Below are 16,343 nucleotides of genomic sequence, written 5' to 3' on the forward strand. Positions count from 1 at the left end.
ACTTCTGGAAGGACTGGTGGGTAGGGCCGGGGCCCCTGTGCGCCCGTTACCCCCGCCTGTTCAGCTGCTGCACCCACCCGGATGTTACGGTGCATGCGACCAGGGTGCTAGGTGGGATACCTGGTGAATGGCGCATCCAGTTCAGACGTCAGTTCAGTCTTGCGGAAACCGTGGAGTGGGATAACCTCTGCCGGGAAGTACAGGCCCTTCCGGTTGACGAACGAACGACAGGGTGTCATGGGCTCTCGACAACTGCGGGACCTTCTCGACCAAGTCCGTTTACCACGGCCTGATGCGGGGTGCGGCGGTCACTCATTTCAAGGAGGTCCGGCGGACTAGGGTGCCTCCTAAGATTAAGATTTTCATGTGGCGAGATGATCAGAGGGAAGCTCCCGTCTTGCGAGCAAGTGGCCAAGAGGATGGGACCCTCCGACGGCCATTGTGCTCTGTGTGGAGAGATTGAGGATTGTAACCACATCTTCTTCACCTGCCACATGGCGAGATTTATGTGGGCTGGGGTTAGGGAACTCCTGCATTGCGATTGGAACCCGGCGGGGGCTGGGGATTTCATTGCGCTTGCACAGGGTTTGGCAGGCCCCCTTCGTAGATTAGTTTGGTTCACCTTTGCGACCCTTACCTGGTCGCTCTGGAATATTAGGAATAAACTAACTATTGAAGGGAAATTGATCGGCAACCCGGCTGATGCTTTCTATCATATGCTTATTCACATGCAGTCATGGAGGGTTCTGGTCAGACGGAGGGACAGAGCGCTGCTGAACGTGGCGCGGGACGAGCTCAGGAGGCTACATGCGAGGGCTAGGGCGGCAGTTTAGTCTCTCATTCGACCCGCTCCAGGGCGTTGTATCGATACCTTTATGCTAGGGCCTTCTCTTGTGGTGTTTGCCGGGGGCGATGTGCTCCTGTTCTCGGAACGGGTCGTGTGTTATGGTTCTCGGACTTGTATAGTGACTATGTATGGTGTTGGTAGCTTTATTTATATAAAGCTGGGCCAAGTGGTCTTCTATTTAAAAAAAACAAGAAGCTGGCCAACGTCGGCTTGGTACCTTGGGCCTTGGCTACTCGTCCCGCAGGCTTCGGTTCCACGGCGGGATCTTGTACAGCCGGCGGACGTACCAGGCTGGGCTGGCACCGTCAGGCTCTTGGAAGGAAGCACGAACCTACACGGGCGGCGAGAGGGCGATTTTCAATGGCAGCGAAAGAAGTCTAAATTACCCCCTAAGTATCGAGTTTGGGATGGAAAACCCCCCTAACTTTAAACTGGGGCATTTAACCCTCCTATGTTTGCAAAACCGGACGATTAGCCCCCTTCGGTGGTTTTGCCTATAATGCAGGCGGTTTTGGTCGCTGCCGGTCTGGTATGTGCGATGATTAGCCCCCTTGCCTGCACTGTACGCCGGACGACATGTGCGCCGGCAGCGTTGCCAGCTCCGACCACAACGCCTCGTTCTCCTGCGCCAGCGCTGCGTTCGCCTTGGCCTGGATGCGCACAGACTTGGCCTCCTCGTCGTCGTGGCCGACCCTGGCGCAGCGAAGTTTCAGCTGGTTGTAGTAGAGCGCTCTGAGCACGACCAGAAGCCCAGGAGCGGGAGGTGCTTGTTCTGGGAGGGGTGGAGGCGCGCAGTGTAGGAGAATTTGAGAGTGTCCATGACGCTAAGCAACTTCTCCCACTCAATCTCGTTCAGCGATGGGTGTGCCTTCAGGTAGATATCCACTGCAGGGTACAGGCAGTCGTAGGTGGCGAGCGTTTCCTTGGGCACCGTGCCGGCCACGCTCACGAACTTGGAGATGGGCAGCGACTCCTCCGTCGCGATCTCCACCGGCCGACATCTCGTCCACCTTGTAGCAGCACCCCTACGCCCTTGCGCCCAGCGCCACTGCCGCTCCCGACACGATGGTCTCCTGTTCCGCCCAGCGCCGGACCCGCGCTCCACAAACGCGGCGATGACGCGCCAGAGAGTGTCGGTGTTGGTGGCGTGCTCCCGGCCGCTGTCGAACGCGACGGCCAGCAGGTCGCCCGCGGTGGCCTGCTCAAGCACGGCTGCGACATGCAGCTCCAAGTCATGGCACGTCTTGGCGGATAACCCCGCAGTGACGGCGGCATGGAGGAACCAGCAGAGGAACTCCGCCGGAAGGGGTGCGTCGTCCGCGGAAGGGAGCATGGACACGACGGTATCTAGGAGCGTGCTGTCAGCGTCAGCACCCAAAACGAGCTCCGCGTAGCCGGTGGCCTCAGTGACGAGCACCTCGGGGCCGGCGCGTCTGCAGCGAAGTCAGTGGAGACCCTGTGGAAGGAAGCTGGCGAGAGGGCTCCGAGCTCAGACGCCCACCAGTCCAGCAGCTAGCAAAACCGCCTACGATTTAGGCAAAACCACCGTGAGGGGGCTAATCGTCTGGTTTAGCGAACATAGGGGAGTTAAGTGTCCCAGTTTAAAGTTAGGGGGGTTCTCGGTTCCAAACGCAATACTTAAGGGGGTGATTTAGACTTCGCAGCTAGGTGGCTCGAGGGGCGGCCGCGGCGAAACCCTGGTAAGTTTCTCCTGCTCTCCTCTCCTTTTTTTTTTCTCCTCTCCTTTATTTGATGGCAGGAGGCGGATAAATAACTCCAGAGTTGAGGGGTATTCTGGTCTCTCCAATCCGCGGAGGCCTAAATAAGAACATCTCTACACGCGTGTCCCATTATTTTTAGAAAAATGCACTTAATTACTTTAAGCATTATACTTAGCTACGATGCACACGCCGCATAAATATCTGTTATAAAATACCAATAAATTCGACGAAAAAAATTTATAGTTCTCGATAAAAAAAACTAGCTAGGTAGGTCCATGCGAAGATCACACTGCCACCCATGTTGGGAAAAAATATCCCTCGCCGTATCCTCCAACCGTGAAGACACCTCCGTAAAGAGTATAATATCAGCATCTTTTTTTTTGGCCCCTATGCGAAGCGCCGACGCGGACACGAAAATGGAGGCTATTTCTTAATTATGCCCCCCATAATAAATAAATAATTCATACATTCTAAAATTTAAACAATATTTTTCTCCAATTTAAAAAAACTACTTGTCTCCTAACTACCCCTATAATACATCTTTTCATAGTAGTCGTTGACGGCGCACGCGGCCGGAACATTTGTGGTTGTTGTTGTGCAAGCTGCACCGGTGGTTGCCCATGCTGCGAGGACTAGGGGGCCGCAGCGGCTGCAGCTTGGCCGTCATCGCCACGATGTGCATGGTACGTCTTCTCCTCCTTCTCCCACCAGGACTGGGTGTAGTCCACCTGCGCCAGCGAAAGGGGTTTCTGGGAGGCATGTATGGCAGCACGCTGGCACGGATACTCCTCCGAGTAGCCAGCGTGTCTGAACTGGTGTGCGGCGATGGCTTACTATGGAGGCACCTGCCACTCTGGCCTCGGCTGCACAAGCCAAAGATGACCACGCAGGGGTGAGGGTTCCCGGATGGCGACGTCGCTGCACCCACTATCGCCCTTCTTCGGATGGAAGTGCAGGTATCGCATGCAGGAGTAATCACACGTCATGGTCTGGTCCATCATCCTCTCGAGAGTCCGGCCACCCCACCATAGCCGGCGACCGGCCTCATTGTTATTCACGGAAGGTGGCCTACCCCCTCATACATGGCGAGCTCCCTCTTCCGCCGATTGGTGAAGAAGGCGTTCCAAGTCGCATTGTTGTCGGGTTCCCAGTGGGGATCCATCCAATGCTCGTGTGTGAGCTCGACTTAGTAATAGTGTTGGGTGATGGCTGCACAACACACCGCACCTTGTGGATTGGGGGAGACCGGCACGCCTGCGGCACTCAGCTTCTACCCAAGGGGCATCGGTAACCCGATGGACATGGGTAGTTCGAGGCGTAGGTTAGGGCGAGATCGGTAGAAGCCATGGGAGAGTAAACTTGTAGATCTAAGGTTACATGTGCAATGGCGATGGCGGCCGCGCCCACAAATAGCGAGAACGGGCGGGAAGACGGAAGCGGGAAGCGGTGGAAAGGGCTGGAACGCGGTGACGCACATTTAACCACCGCGTGGCCATCTTTGGGACGTGTCCCCTAGCCGCCTCAGGAGACGAGGCGGTCCATCTCGCTATCAGGGCGAGCCCACGTCGTTTTCCCATCCTCCGGCGCCCCTCTAGCTTCTCTATGGATTGGGTTCGGCCTAAGAACACTATATTACTAATTAGTCCACGCCGATGCCAAAATAAAATTGAGAAAACATGCTAGAGGCAATTTTTTGCGCCCGCCACCCCATAGGGAGCTTTAGGATCCCAAGCAGGGGCGAAGCTCCCTTAGGGCAAGGCAGGGCAGCCGCCCTACCTTATTTTTTGTGAATACATTTAGATGCACATGTTTTTTCTGAATATTTTGAGTGGTCGTGCATCGAAAACAGACTCCGTATGAGAAAGTTATGCTTGTTTTAGTGAATATTGTGTAAATCGACTTCGAACTGGAACATAGACTCATATTCTAGGTTCAATGTAAATAGCAATGATTTTATATTTCTATTGTAGAGATTTATCATGAACCTTAGTATATGCAGGATAACTTTGTGATATTTATTATTTAAATGTGTAGAATTGAAAATTTAGAGATTTCTTCATATTTGAAAGACACATCATAATTTCATCAAAAACATTATAACCTCATTGAGATGGTGAATTAGAAGGGTTTCTTGGCGAACAAAGATCATTAAGACTTAGTTGCTCACGATGGACATTTAAAAGTCTCAATCAATAAAATCATTCCTTTTACAAAAAAAAAGTAAAGCTTTGGCATTGGGGTGACATTATTGTTATGTTTTTGGGTTCTATGTATATTAAATATGTCTTTGTTTTTATCGTACTAAGTTATTTGGTTAGAATCATATATGACGTTTATGTCTTACGACTATTTTGGTATTTGAGTAAAAAAAATTAGTTTGCCCTACCTCAAAATTTTCCGTCCTTCGCCACTGATCCCCACTGAACATGCTCTAAGGGAAGATCCTATACACCTATTTCAGGGGTGCGTAAGATACCTTATGTTTGATGGACTCGGCCCATGATAAGTGCCGCGTTCGCTCGATTATTTCCTACACGTTGCGGGCGAGTACTGTTTCCCCTTCACGTTTGTACACATCACATACTGTTTCTTACACCTAACCGAAAGAAGACGACCATTCGCAAACAAAAAAGGAAAAAAAAGACACGTTCTCAATCGTATTTGCTCACGTCGGGTAATGTTTCTTTCGCCTGATCGATGAAAACAGTTCATGTACAGTTTGTTCGACTGTTTCTTTTCTTACGAGAAGTTCATGTATATTTGCTGGAAGATCTAAAAAAGGACATCAAAACTGTAAAATAATTACACCCTCCGTTCGTATCTTACATTTTTCTAAATCTTAATGTCCTTTGGCAAAGAAACCTCGGAATACTAACCCTTCACGATCTACGGTGATCTCAAGATGACAGGAACCGGCGGTGAACACTGAAGCGAACGGAGGTACTCTCCTTTGATGGCTAGTGTGTATGCTTCACGTTTACAAAGTTTCTCTAAGAAAATTAGGGAGGTGATTACCAGAATAATTAAACTATGCAAAAGTGTTCTTTGTCCGCTGATAGCTACATCTGTTTAATAGTCTTCTGCAGAGTAAAGCAACAGTTTTTGTTTCACGAGGCAGGCCTACGTTCACAACATTTTAAGGCTGACCATAGTGCTAGTATCATAGGTAGTATCATGCATACTAGGCTCACAAAAATGATGATGTGGCATGTAATTAAGGAGGAGAGATAAGGTTAGAGTAACATAGGTGGATACTGTATCATAGCGCACGTTACGAGAAAAGTACATGTCAAATAGATCATGTACATAGATTTACATTGAGATTCTACAAAACAATAAATTTAGAAGTTTATGATACTACTTTATAATACTATCCACTATAGAGCTAGTATCATAGACAAGAATCATATGCATGATACTAATATACTACCTCCGTCCTAAGGAATAAGGCGCACGCGTATTCCAAGACGAACTTTGACCATAAAAATTGAACAACAAAATCTTGGTTATATTATATGTAATTAATATCGTTGGATTCGTATTGAAAAATACTTTCTAATGATGTTAATTTCATACAAACAATCTTTATATATTTGAAGTAATTCTTAGTCAAACGAAAAACACGTAAAACGAGGACGCCTTATTCCTTGAATCGAAGGTAGTATGATACTAGTATGCACTATGACCAGCCTAACTGTGCTGCCCAAATTTCTCTCCACTTGCAAGCCTCCACGTATGGAATTATGTTTGATGGACGAGCTAGACTTGCTGCGTTTGGCAGGAGAGAAAAACGTGGTGACCTTCCATCTTTGCCCCTGCATGCACGCGGTAGGGAAGCCCTTTAATTTCACTTTTGCTCGTTGCATCCACCTCCTCGATTCCTGCTCAAAGCTCGACCTCTCTTCTCCTTCGTTCTTCTTCTCTGATGGTAGCGCCTTCATTGCTGCAGCTGATTCACGGGTTTTTTTTTTCTGCCCAATCGGAGAGGAAGTAGGTGCTCATTCATTGGGAAACAACCTTATGTCACGGATCACTCGGAGATTGAACGGCCTAGATCAAGAAAACAGGGTTAGATGGAGGCAAACATTGTTTGCAATCAGAAAACTGGGGCTCCTATAAGTTCTCCGCGCCATGGACGTCCGACACTTCATCTTCTCCCTCTAGTTTTCCTCTTGTTCTCCCTATGTTCTTCACCATGACAGGGCTGGATTTGAACGAGACAATCAATTGGGATGAACTGGAAGACTTTGTCATGTCCCAGGGATCATACCTTGCCCATGGGCTTTGATACGTCTCAAACGTATCTATAATTTTTTATGCTCCATGCTTGTTTTAAACCAATTCATATGTGTTTTGCTCATACTTCGTTGTACTTTTATACATTTTTCGGCACTAACCTACTAACAAGATGTCACTGTGTCAGTTCCATGTTTTTTGTTGTTTTGTATTTCAGAAAAGTTGTACAGGAAATATTCTCGGAATTAGATGAGCGAAGTCAATATTTTACCGTAACAAAGACAGAGTCCAGAGGGAGGGCAGCAGGGCGGCCACGCCAACCCTAGGCGTGGCCTACCCCTGGCCCGCGCCTAGGGGTGGTGTGGGCCACCCTGGCCTCCACCGACATCGCCCCTCTGCCTGTTTATTCACGATCTCGGGAAAACCCTTAATATCCTAGCCTCCATCCACGAAAAGTTCCGTCGCGGCCGCCATTGCAGAACCCATCTCGGGAGGGTTCTGAAGCTCTTCCCGGCACCCTGCCAGAAGGGGAAAATCATCGCTGGAGGCATCTACAGCGTCATGCCCGCCTCTAAAGTGATGCGTGAGTAGTTCATTCCTGGACTATGGGTCCATAGCAGTAGCTAGATGGTTGTCTTCTCCAATTTGCGCCTCATGTTTAGATCTTATGAGCTACCCTACATGATCAAGATCATCCTTATGTAATGCTACATGTTGTGTTTGTTGTGATCCGATGAATATTGTATACTATATTGAGATCGGTTATATATTCTTGTCATATGTTATTTGTGATCTTGCATGCTCTCCGTTACTAGTAGATACACTGGCCAAATAGATGCTTGTGACTTCAAGAGGGGGTATTTATGCTCGATAGTAGGTTCATGCATCTAGTTTTCTAGAAGAGTGACAATAACTTCTAAGATTGTAGATGTGTTGTTACTACTAGGAAGAAAATAGTAATGTTTTATCCAAGGGTAATTTTATTATTTACTTTACACACATTGCTTAATGCGATAATCTATTGCTTGCAACTTAATACTGGAAGCGGTTCTGACGATAACCGGAAGGTGGATTATTAGTCATAGATGCAGTTAGATTACGGTCTATGTATTATGTTATAATACCCAAATGAATCTCATAGTAATCATCCTGTCATGTATGATAGATATTCTGTCAATTGCCCAGCTGTAATATGTTCACCTAGCATGCTATTTATTTTATGGAGAGAGACCTCTAGTGAACTGTGGACCCCGGTCCTTTCCTTTACACTGAAATTCAATCACTCGATACATTTAATCATTTGTGTTCAGCAAAATAGTGAGATTGACAACCTCACTTTAAGTTGGAAAGAAGTATTTTGGTTGTGTTGTATGCATGTTCCACGTTGTTGATGGCGCCGATAATGCGCCCTGCCAATAGTCAGCCAACAACACCTTCAGATTTTTGCAACTTTGCATATGTTGCAACTAGCCACACACAATAATTTTATACTCTAGTCCTTTGTACACAATAAATTTCCACCATTCCACCACTAATATAGTGATCACCATGCCCAGCTTTATGTAGAAAGCAAAGTCTGAAGTTTACGTCGGGGGTACTGATTTTTACAAGGAACCAAACTGAACAAATAAAAGCTCCCTGGGAGGAAACTCAACTTCCATGGACATGGGATACACCAGCCCACCATCTATGCAGCATTGCAGCTTGTTACACAAAAGCAGATAAAAGTAGGCACTTGAGCAAATTAAGCACTCCCACTTACATCTTCTCTACATGTTAGTTCTCGAGGGTATGTTGGATGCATGCTTGTTTGATGTCGAGCGATCTGCTAGCTAGTCCGCCGTTTGACCGTCGGTCGTCAGAGGATGTGTACATGTGGATGCGACCGGGCCCCACGTTGAATCCATCAGGGGTGTCGTACTCGTAGCTGGGTCTTGTGGCGTAATAATATTCGTGAGATGAGCCATCGGGGTGATAGTTGAAGAGGTTGCCATCACGCCCAACATTGAATCCATCGGGGGTGTCGTACTCGTAGCTCGGCCTGCTGGTGGCGTAAGGCGCAGAATAATATTCGTCAGAGGAGCCAATGTGGCCGGGGTGATTGTTGAAGAGGTTGCCGTCGTCGTCGTGCCCAACACTGAATCCATCCGGGTTGTCATACTCGTAGCTCGGCCTGGTGGCGTAGGGCGCAGAATACATGTGAGTGCGGCCAGGGTGATAGTTGAAAAGGTTGCCGTCGGGGCCTCCCCGCCCGGCATCGGGCGTATGCTTGTGCTTCCGAGGTCCGCTCTCGTCCATGACGACCGCCTTCGACTGATGTGCGGCTTCGATGATACGGATCGAAAACACAACCTTGTGTTGTGTTCGATGAGTAGCTAGCACGACAACTCAGAATACTTTTGGAGCCTTTCTCGTCTACACCCCTCAGATATATATATACACACACATTTGATCCATCTCCGATTCCAAGTCGTGCACGGTACAGGAATCTGCCTTGTACTTGTATAGGCCGTACGCAAGATTTGAATTGGACTACGACTCGGAGTCCTCGGACGACAGGACAGCCATGCAAGGCGGTCCGAAGGTTGTTCCACATTCAAGGCTGCTTTCGGCCTTTATTGGGTTGTATTTCGTAGCTCGCATGTTCTTCAAACAGTCAGTGGTAAGCGAAAATCCGAAATCTCTAAAAAAAAAAAAAAACCCTCGCTCTGCACGTGATAAGTGACGCGCTATGGTGCGAGAAAAATCCTAGAAGTGACATCTCTGCTCGACATGTGTCGCGAGAGGGAAACAATGTGGGGATGGAGGAGAGAGAAAGACATGTGGAGGGTGGGTGGCTCAGTCTTCCCTTTATTTCTAAGATTCATTTTTTCAAATTAAAATATCTTGAGAACCGTAAGTTCAGATTACAAACCGTTTTCACTTTTAAGATCCTCACGTTACTAATATGGCTGTACTCGTGGTGTGTACCTACGTGATTGAACTGATAAGTACTTCTGTTTCTAGTGTATTTGGTACAATTTTTTCCTTTACTTGTTAACTGTACGTGCTCGTATTTGCGGCTGTACTTCTGTACCTGTACTTGCTCGTGTATATAACTGTACTTCTATCCATGGCTGCCGCTGCGCAACAACGACGACAACAAAGACATGGTGAATTGGTGATGATGTACCCTAAGCTGGTTGAGCTATGTTCCAGGATCTTCCTGTTCTGCAACGACTCTGTGACACACGAGGCCAAGTCGAAGCGGGGGGAGGGGTCGTCATCCATCTCCTGCCGCATGGTGAAGACGGGTGGCACCAGCGAGGAAGAAGCCCGTGGCGCGGTGGCAGATGCCGTCGGTGAGACGTGGAAGGAGGTGAACAGGGAGGTGGCCTTCAGAAGCACAGGCGCGGCCGACCGTGTCTACGTCAACCTGGCGAGAATCGACGTGCATCTACCGCGATGGCGACGGCATCACCTCGCCGTCAGACAGCCGGAAACGCCTGGTCAAGGACCTTTTCCTCATCCCCGCTGATCCGGACATTTGTGACGCATTAGCCGAGCTCGACACTGATGAGTTATTTGCATAATCGAAAAGGCATGGATCACTATTCACAAAGCCACACAAGCACTGATCCAATCCCAGCAGCACATGGCTGGCCTTGTTTGTCACCTTGGGCAACTTGCTATTTGCAGCACATTGTTGTTGTTGAATGAGTGGCCGATGTGAGTGTGCATGTGCATCCCAGGTTACCACACATACTAACAGCAAGTTTTGGAGAAGTACCTGTTGCACAGATAAGGTGTGAGAGCGACCATCAGGATGGCGCCAACGCTCACACCACACATCGTGCATACATAGCACAATAGGCAAAGGTTGCATAAACTCCAATTAACCAGGACCATCAGCATCAGAACACCCATCAGCAGTGCAACTGTGATTCCATATCATAGCACAGGCAGAGCGAATCAACAAACAATCACAGACTTAAGGGCTACTGCAACGGGATCTTATGAAGGGTTAAAGAGTCGCATTGCATCTGTACCACCTTGGTTTATAGAGTTCAGAACAATCTCAGTGAATGCCCATAGTAAAAGCAGAATTTAGGCCACGTAACTCTTCCAACCAAAGCTAAAATGGCTTATCCCTGTTTCTCCACCAAAACTACAGGATGAGTTATCTCAATTTGTAATCCAAACCCTGCCGTTCCAGGCGCCTACAGAACTTGCATTTGCACGACGGTGCACATCTCTGGATGCGCAACGAAAGGCAAAACAAAGCAGCAGCAGATACAGCTATTTCCGAAAAGAGAAATTCCGAAGACCGCAACTGTTGTTCCAGGCATCTCAAGGAACTTGCGTGACCATGCAGAACCAAAGGAGCAACACGGCACCAAAAAAAGGTATTCCCGGCAAAAGATCTCTTGGGTTTATCTTGCAAGAATTCCACCACACTTTGTGACTGAGACATTCCCTGCGCTGCCATCCTCACTGCACCAAGGCAGAATTCATTTATTGTAGCGAGGTATTTAAAGAAAATAAGAAAACTTGGAAGGGAAAAACAGCTCTCCCTGGTCCTCATCGGAAATGAAACCTACCTGTACTGGGGTCTGTTGTGGCTGCTTCTGTTGGTGATATGCATATCCTCCACGGCCTTTGTAACCATGCATGTTAGAATCCCCAGGAGAGCAGCCATAATCAGGACCCGAACCTTGGGGATGTCCATGGTACTCATCATTCGCTTCATCCTGCTCATGTTTATGATGTAGAAGTATGCTTGTCAACAAAGATAACTAGGAACAATCTGGCAATCAAATCAGAAAGTAGAAGACAAACAAGAGACAAGAACTACCTTCTTGTTAGAAAGACGGCGAGCCCAGAAAATCCTCATGGTGTTATTTCCCAGTTGGCTTCCATTTAGAATTCTTCTAGCCTCCTCAGCTGATGCTCTGCACAAGAATGTAGAAGTCATATTTCAGTCTACCAGGGAAGAACTGGGTACTTAAGAGAGGGTATAGCAGACCAAATAAAGACATCCACAGTTCTAATGGGCCTTGGCAACAATATACTGAACATTGTGATGACTAAACCAAATACCTGCTCGTATATGCGACGAAGCCACAGCATTTCCCCTCTACCAACGTGACATCAGTATCAGTAATCTCTCCATAAGGACTAAAGGCTTTCTTTAGATCCTCAGCAGTTACACTTAAATCAAGACCACCGACAAATAGCTGCAAGCCATTAACACATCCTGAGATTAAATGTCTGTACATGTGAGACTCCTTTTAAGAGGTAAGACCATATACTCACTCTTTTATTGTTGTTCCAATTGCCATCAGAATCTGTCCCTTGTGTACGAGAACCTGCAAGAATGAAGTATGTAGTTATAAACTATTGATGCTGGCAATTCTAAATATTGTGTGGTATATTGATATGAAAATACTTAAGGTATATCAATTTGTGATCCACCAGGACAGAAAATTAACCACCACTAGTCATAGACTAACGCATTAAAGTGTGCCAACATTACAGGATGTATACCCAGCGCACTAGGTACTTCAAAACACTGAATCCAGTACTGAGATAATCAACACATGTTTTATGATCGAGATAGACCACGATAGGCTCATGCAGCTGAATCAAAACACTTGCAGATGAAAGAATGTGTGTAACATGCAAGTTGAAATGCATCATGATTTACGACAATGCAGCAGAGTTATGTGCATATTGTACTAAAGGGTGGACTACAAGTCCAGGGGAAAAGGAGAGCCTAATACAAGGAATGGATGAGGGGAGGCTACACTCACACAGCCAAAAATACTTACTGACACTATTGGATTGGATTGGATTGGGTTGGGGGTGATTCAGTTGGATAGAGAGTATGTAAGTGCAGAGAAATCATTTGAAAGGCGTAAAATATGCAGCAGTGCAAACAGTGGAATTGCATCTTGCTAAAAATTAAACCAGTAAAAAGATATTTGCAATAGAAAGGAGACATAGTTAGCCGAAATTCAAAATCAAAGCTGGGTAGCTACAGAAAATCAATTGCAAACCATTCTGTTGGTGGCCAGTGCCGGTAGCAGCTCTGATACGCATAGGCCTAGTAGAACAGTATGCTCCATCCATTTCGGTCATCGCTTGTCTGCAGTCACTAACATCTCCAAACAAAACGAACCCATAGCCTTTTGAGTGTCCAGCAAAACCACCTCGCATAACAGTTGCCTTCTTAACAGATGGATAGCGATTCTTGAACACGTCATGTAGCATGAGGTCTGTAACATCAAGGCTCAAGTCCCCAACATATATGGCATGATCATCGCAAGCAGGCTTCTTTGGAGCGCTGCGGATGACCCAGCTGAGCCTGAAATCTCTGTCAGTATTAGGCATCCTCTGGCCATTGTAGCTCTGGAGGATTTGATCAGCGGTGACATGGTTAGCAAAGTTAAGATAGCCAAAACCCTCGGGTTGCCTGGTCTCCTTGTTGCGCATTACCACTACCGACACGAGCTGCATTAAAACAGAAATGATGAAGAAAACAGTGAGCAAAAACAAGTAAGACGTTGAGGTGAATAATCACAAGAGAAATGGTAATTGCCTCAGCTACTAATTGATGATAAGAGGAGAGCATTGACAAATATTATAGCCAGATTTAGGCGACTGAAATGCAGATAGAGCAAGGAGCTAAAAATAGTAAAATGTCTCCAATTTACTAGCAGTAGAGCATATATGACACACACACACACACACACACAGCACTACAGCAGAAAACTGAACGTACTGAGACCATTTCGTCCATCCAATTTCTAAAAAAAAATGATTGAGACCATATCCTAGTCAGCGGGACACAAATCTACTGTCACCAATGCTACAATCTAGCAGTGCTAGTAAACAGTATGGTGCACATACATGGGCGCGAATTAACTTAGGAGTAGTAATTCGGCAGCATATATCAAGGGCAGGCGCACATTAGGCACATATGAAACAATTAAACAAAATAGTAGGTAGGGTGGGATGTGGGGTATGGGATGGGATCACCTCGGACGAGCGGGTGAAGCAGCTGTAGAGGTAGTCCTCGTCCATCCAGTCGAGAAGTCCGCCGATCCAGAGTGACCTCGGCTTGTTTCCGACGGATCCGGCTCCGCTTTCGCCCTCCGCGGCCGGACCCGCCTGCTCCTGCTGTGGCGCCGGCGGCGACCCGCGGTTGTGGTAGGGCGGCGCCATGGCCCAGTGCTGCGGACGCGAATGTGCCATGGTGGCGGGAGGGAAGGCGGGATCAAACCCTAGCAATCGAATGGGGTTCCACTTCCACTGGACGGCGAGAGAAGGAGGGTCGGAAGGGAAAAGGTGGAACACCAGTCAAACAGAGGTTGAGAAGTAAGTTGGGGTTTAAGGTGGGTGCACGCATCCCAAATCGGTGGTGGAGCCGGTCCACTGGTATGTGAAAAACACCGGGCTTAAGAGCATCTCTAGCAAAGCCCGTAAAATTGTAAAAATCCGGAGTTTAGTTCACCGACATCGTGTTTACGGGTCGAAAAATCGCTGACGTAGAACAGACCCCGTAAACGAAAAATGTAGAACAGAATATTCCCTAAATATGCTATTTTGGCCCACCTGTCAGCTATTTTTTCTTTTTCCCTATTTTTCTTTATTTCCCATCTTCTTCTTCCCTGCGCTCCCCCCGAGCTATCCCCGGCCGGCCACCAAGGAGGCAGCCCCCCGTCGCCCCTGCCCTGCGCCGCCGCGCCGCCGCTCACCCTCCTGGCTTCGCGCCCGCCCCGGCCGCACGGCCCCGTCCCGACCCACACCTGCCTGCCTCCGCACCGCGCGCCCGCCTTGCCCCGGGCCCGCGCGCCCGCTTGGCCTGCGCCGCCGCGCGCCCGCCTGGCCCGGCGCTGCCGCGCGCCCGCCTGGCCCGGCACTGCCCCGTGCCATGGTCGCTCGAGCTCGCCCAACGCCTGCACGCAACGCCCCGCCAGGGCATTCCGCCGTCGCGCGAACAAACATCGATTCCGGCGACCAGCGGCCAATTCCAGCGAGGATATACTTCTCTCAGTAGCCTACAGTCCATCTCGGGCGGAAACTAGCCTACAGTCCATCTCGGGCGGAAGGATGACAATGAAGAGCAACTGCCATGAACTTTCAGCGCGCGCAAACTTCGGTTTTGCCTTCAGTTCGGCGTTTCGCCCCCTACAAATTGGGGTCAAGTTGGGTTTCTCAGTTCGGACTGAACTTTTTTTTCGGTTTTGCCTCGTTTTTAGGCTCTGTTCTGCGCCATTTTTTGAACCGAACCCGTAAACTGACGGTTATTTTTCGGTTTTGGCCTGTTTTCAGGCTCTTTAGAGATGCTCTAAAGGGAATAAAAAACGTGCACACTCCGTTCTTAGGGCACCTCGAGCGGGACGACCCATCTCGGACGCAAAAATGAACGCGTCGTGTTCGTTTGCGTCGGTCTAAATGGTTGAAATTAATCGTGCGTCCGTTTGCGTCGGGTGGCTCCAGCGACGTGATACGTCTCAAACGTATCTATAATTTCTTATGTTCCATGCTACTTTTATGATGATACTCACATGTTTTATACACATTATATGTCATTATTATGCATTTTCCGGCACTAACCTATTGACGAGATGCCGAAGAGCCGATTCTTGTTTTCTGCTGTTTTTGGTTTCAGAAATCCTAGTAAGGAAATATTCTCGGAATTGGACGAAATCAACGTCCTGGGTCTTATTTTTCCACGAAGCTTCCAGAAGATCGAAAGGGAAACGAAGTGGGGCGACGGGGCGCCGCCACACTAGGGCCGCGCGGCCTAAGGGGGGCCCGCGCCGCCCTAGCGTGTGGGGCCCCTGTCAGCCCTCCGACTCTGCCCTTCCGCCTAATTAAAGTCTGCGTCGCGAAAACCCCAGTACCGAGAGCCACGATACGGAAAACCTTCCAGAGACGCCGCCGCCACCAATCCCATCTCGGGGGATTCAGGAGATCGCCTCCGGCACCCTGCCGGAGAGGGGAATCATCTCCCGGAGGTCTCTTCATCGCCATGATCACCTCCGGATCGATGTGTGAGTAGTTCACCCCTGGACTATGGGTCCATAGCGGTAGCTAGATGGTTGTCTTCTCCTCATTGTGCTATCATGTTAGATCTTGTGAGCCGCCTATCATGATCAAGATCATCTATTTGTAATCCTACATGTTGTGTTTGTTGGGATCCGATGAATATTGAATACTATGTCAAGTTGATTATCAATCTATCATATATGTTGCATGCTCTCCGTTGCTAGTAGAGGCTCTGGCCAAGTTGATACTTGTGACTCCAAGAGGGAGTATTTATGCTCGATAGTGGGTTCATGCCTCCATTGAATCTGGGACAGTGACAAAAAGTTCTAAGGTTGTGGATGTCGTTGTTGCCACTAGGGATAAAACATCGATGCTTTGTCTAAGGATATTTGTGTTGATTACATTACGCACCATACTTAATGCAATTGTCCGTTGTTTGCAACTTAATGCTGGAAGGGGTTCGGATGATAACCTGAAGGTGGACTTTTTAGGCATAGATGCAT

The 16,343-nt window shown here is 48.2% G+C and overlaps 1 protein-coding gene and 1 pseudogene across 1 annotated transcript; both read right to left on the reverse strand.

Moving 5' to 3' along the window:
* Window positions 1-1,389: 1,389 nt before the first annotated feature.
* Window positions 1,390-3,554, reverse strand: LOC124672297 (annotated as a pseudogene).
* A 7,283-nt stretch (window positions 3,555-10,837) lies between these two features.
* On the reverse strand, window positions 10,838-14,040 carry LOC124677728 (RNA-binding protein L-like). The gene is made up of 7 exons (XM_047213687.1): window positions 13,825-14,040; window positions 12,843-13,296; window positions 12,100-12,152; window positions 11,884-12,020; window positions 11,639-11,735; window positions 11,385-11,534; window positions 10,838-11,277 (listed from the first exon to the last, which is right to left on the reverse strand). Exons 1-7 carry the CDS (start codon window positions 14,038-14,040, stop codon window positions 11,275-11,277), a joined length of 1,110 nt encoding a protein of 369 aa, XP_047069643.1. The 3' UTR covers window positions 10,838-11,274.
* Window positions 14,041-16,343: the final 2,303 nt, after the last annotated feature.

Source organism: Lolium rigidum, chromosome 7 (assembly GCF_022539505.1).
Source record: "Lolium rigidum isolate FL_2022 chromosome 7, APGP_CSIRO_Lrig_0.1, whole genome shotgun sequence".
In the NCBI taxonomy this organism is placed as follows: Eukaryota; Viridiplantae; Streptophyta; class Magnoliopsida; order Poales; family Poaceae; genus Lolium; species Lolium rigidum.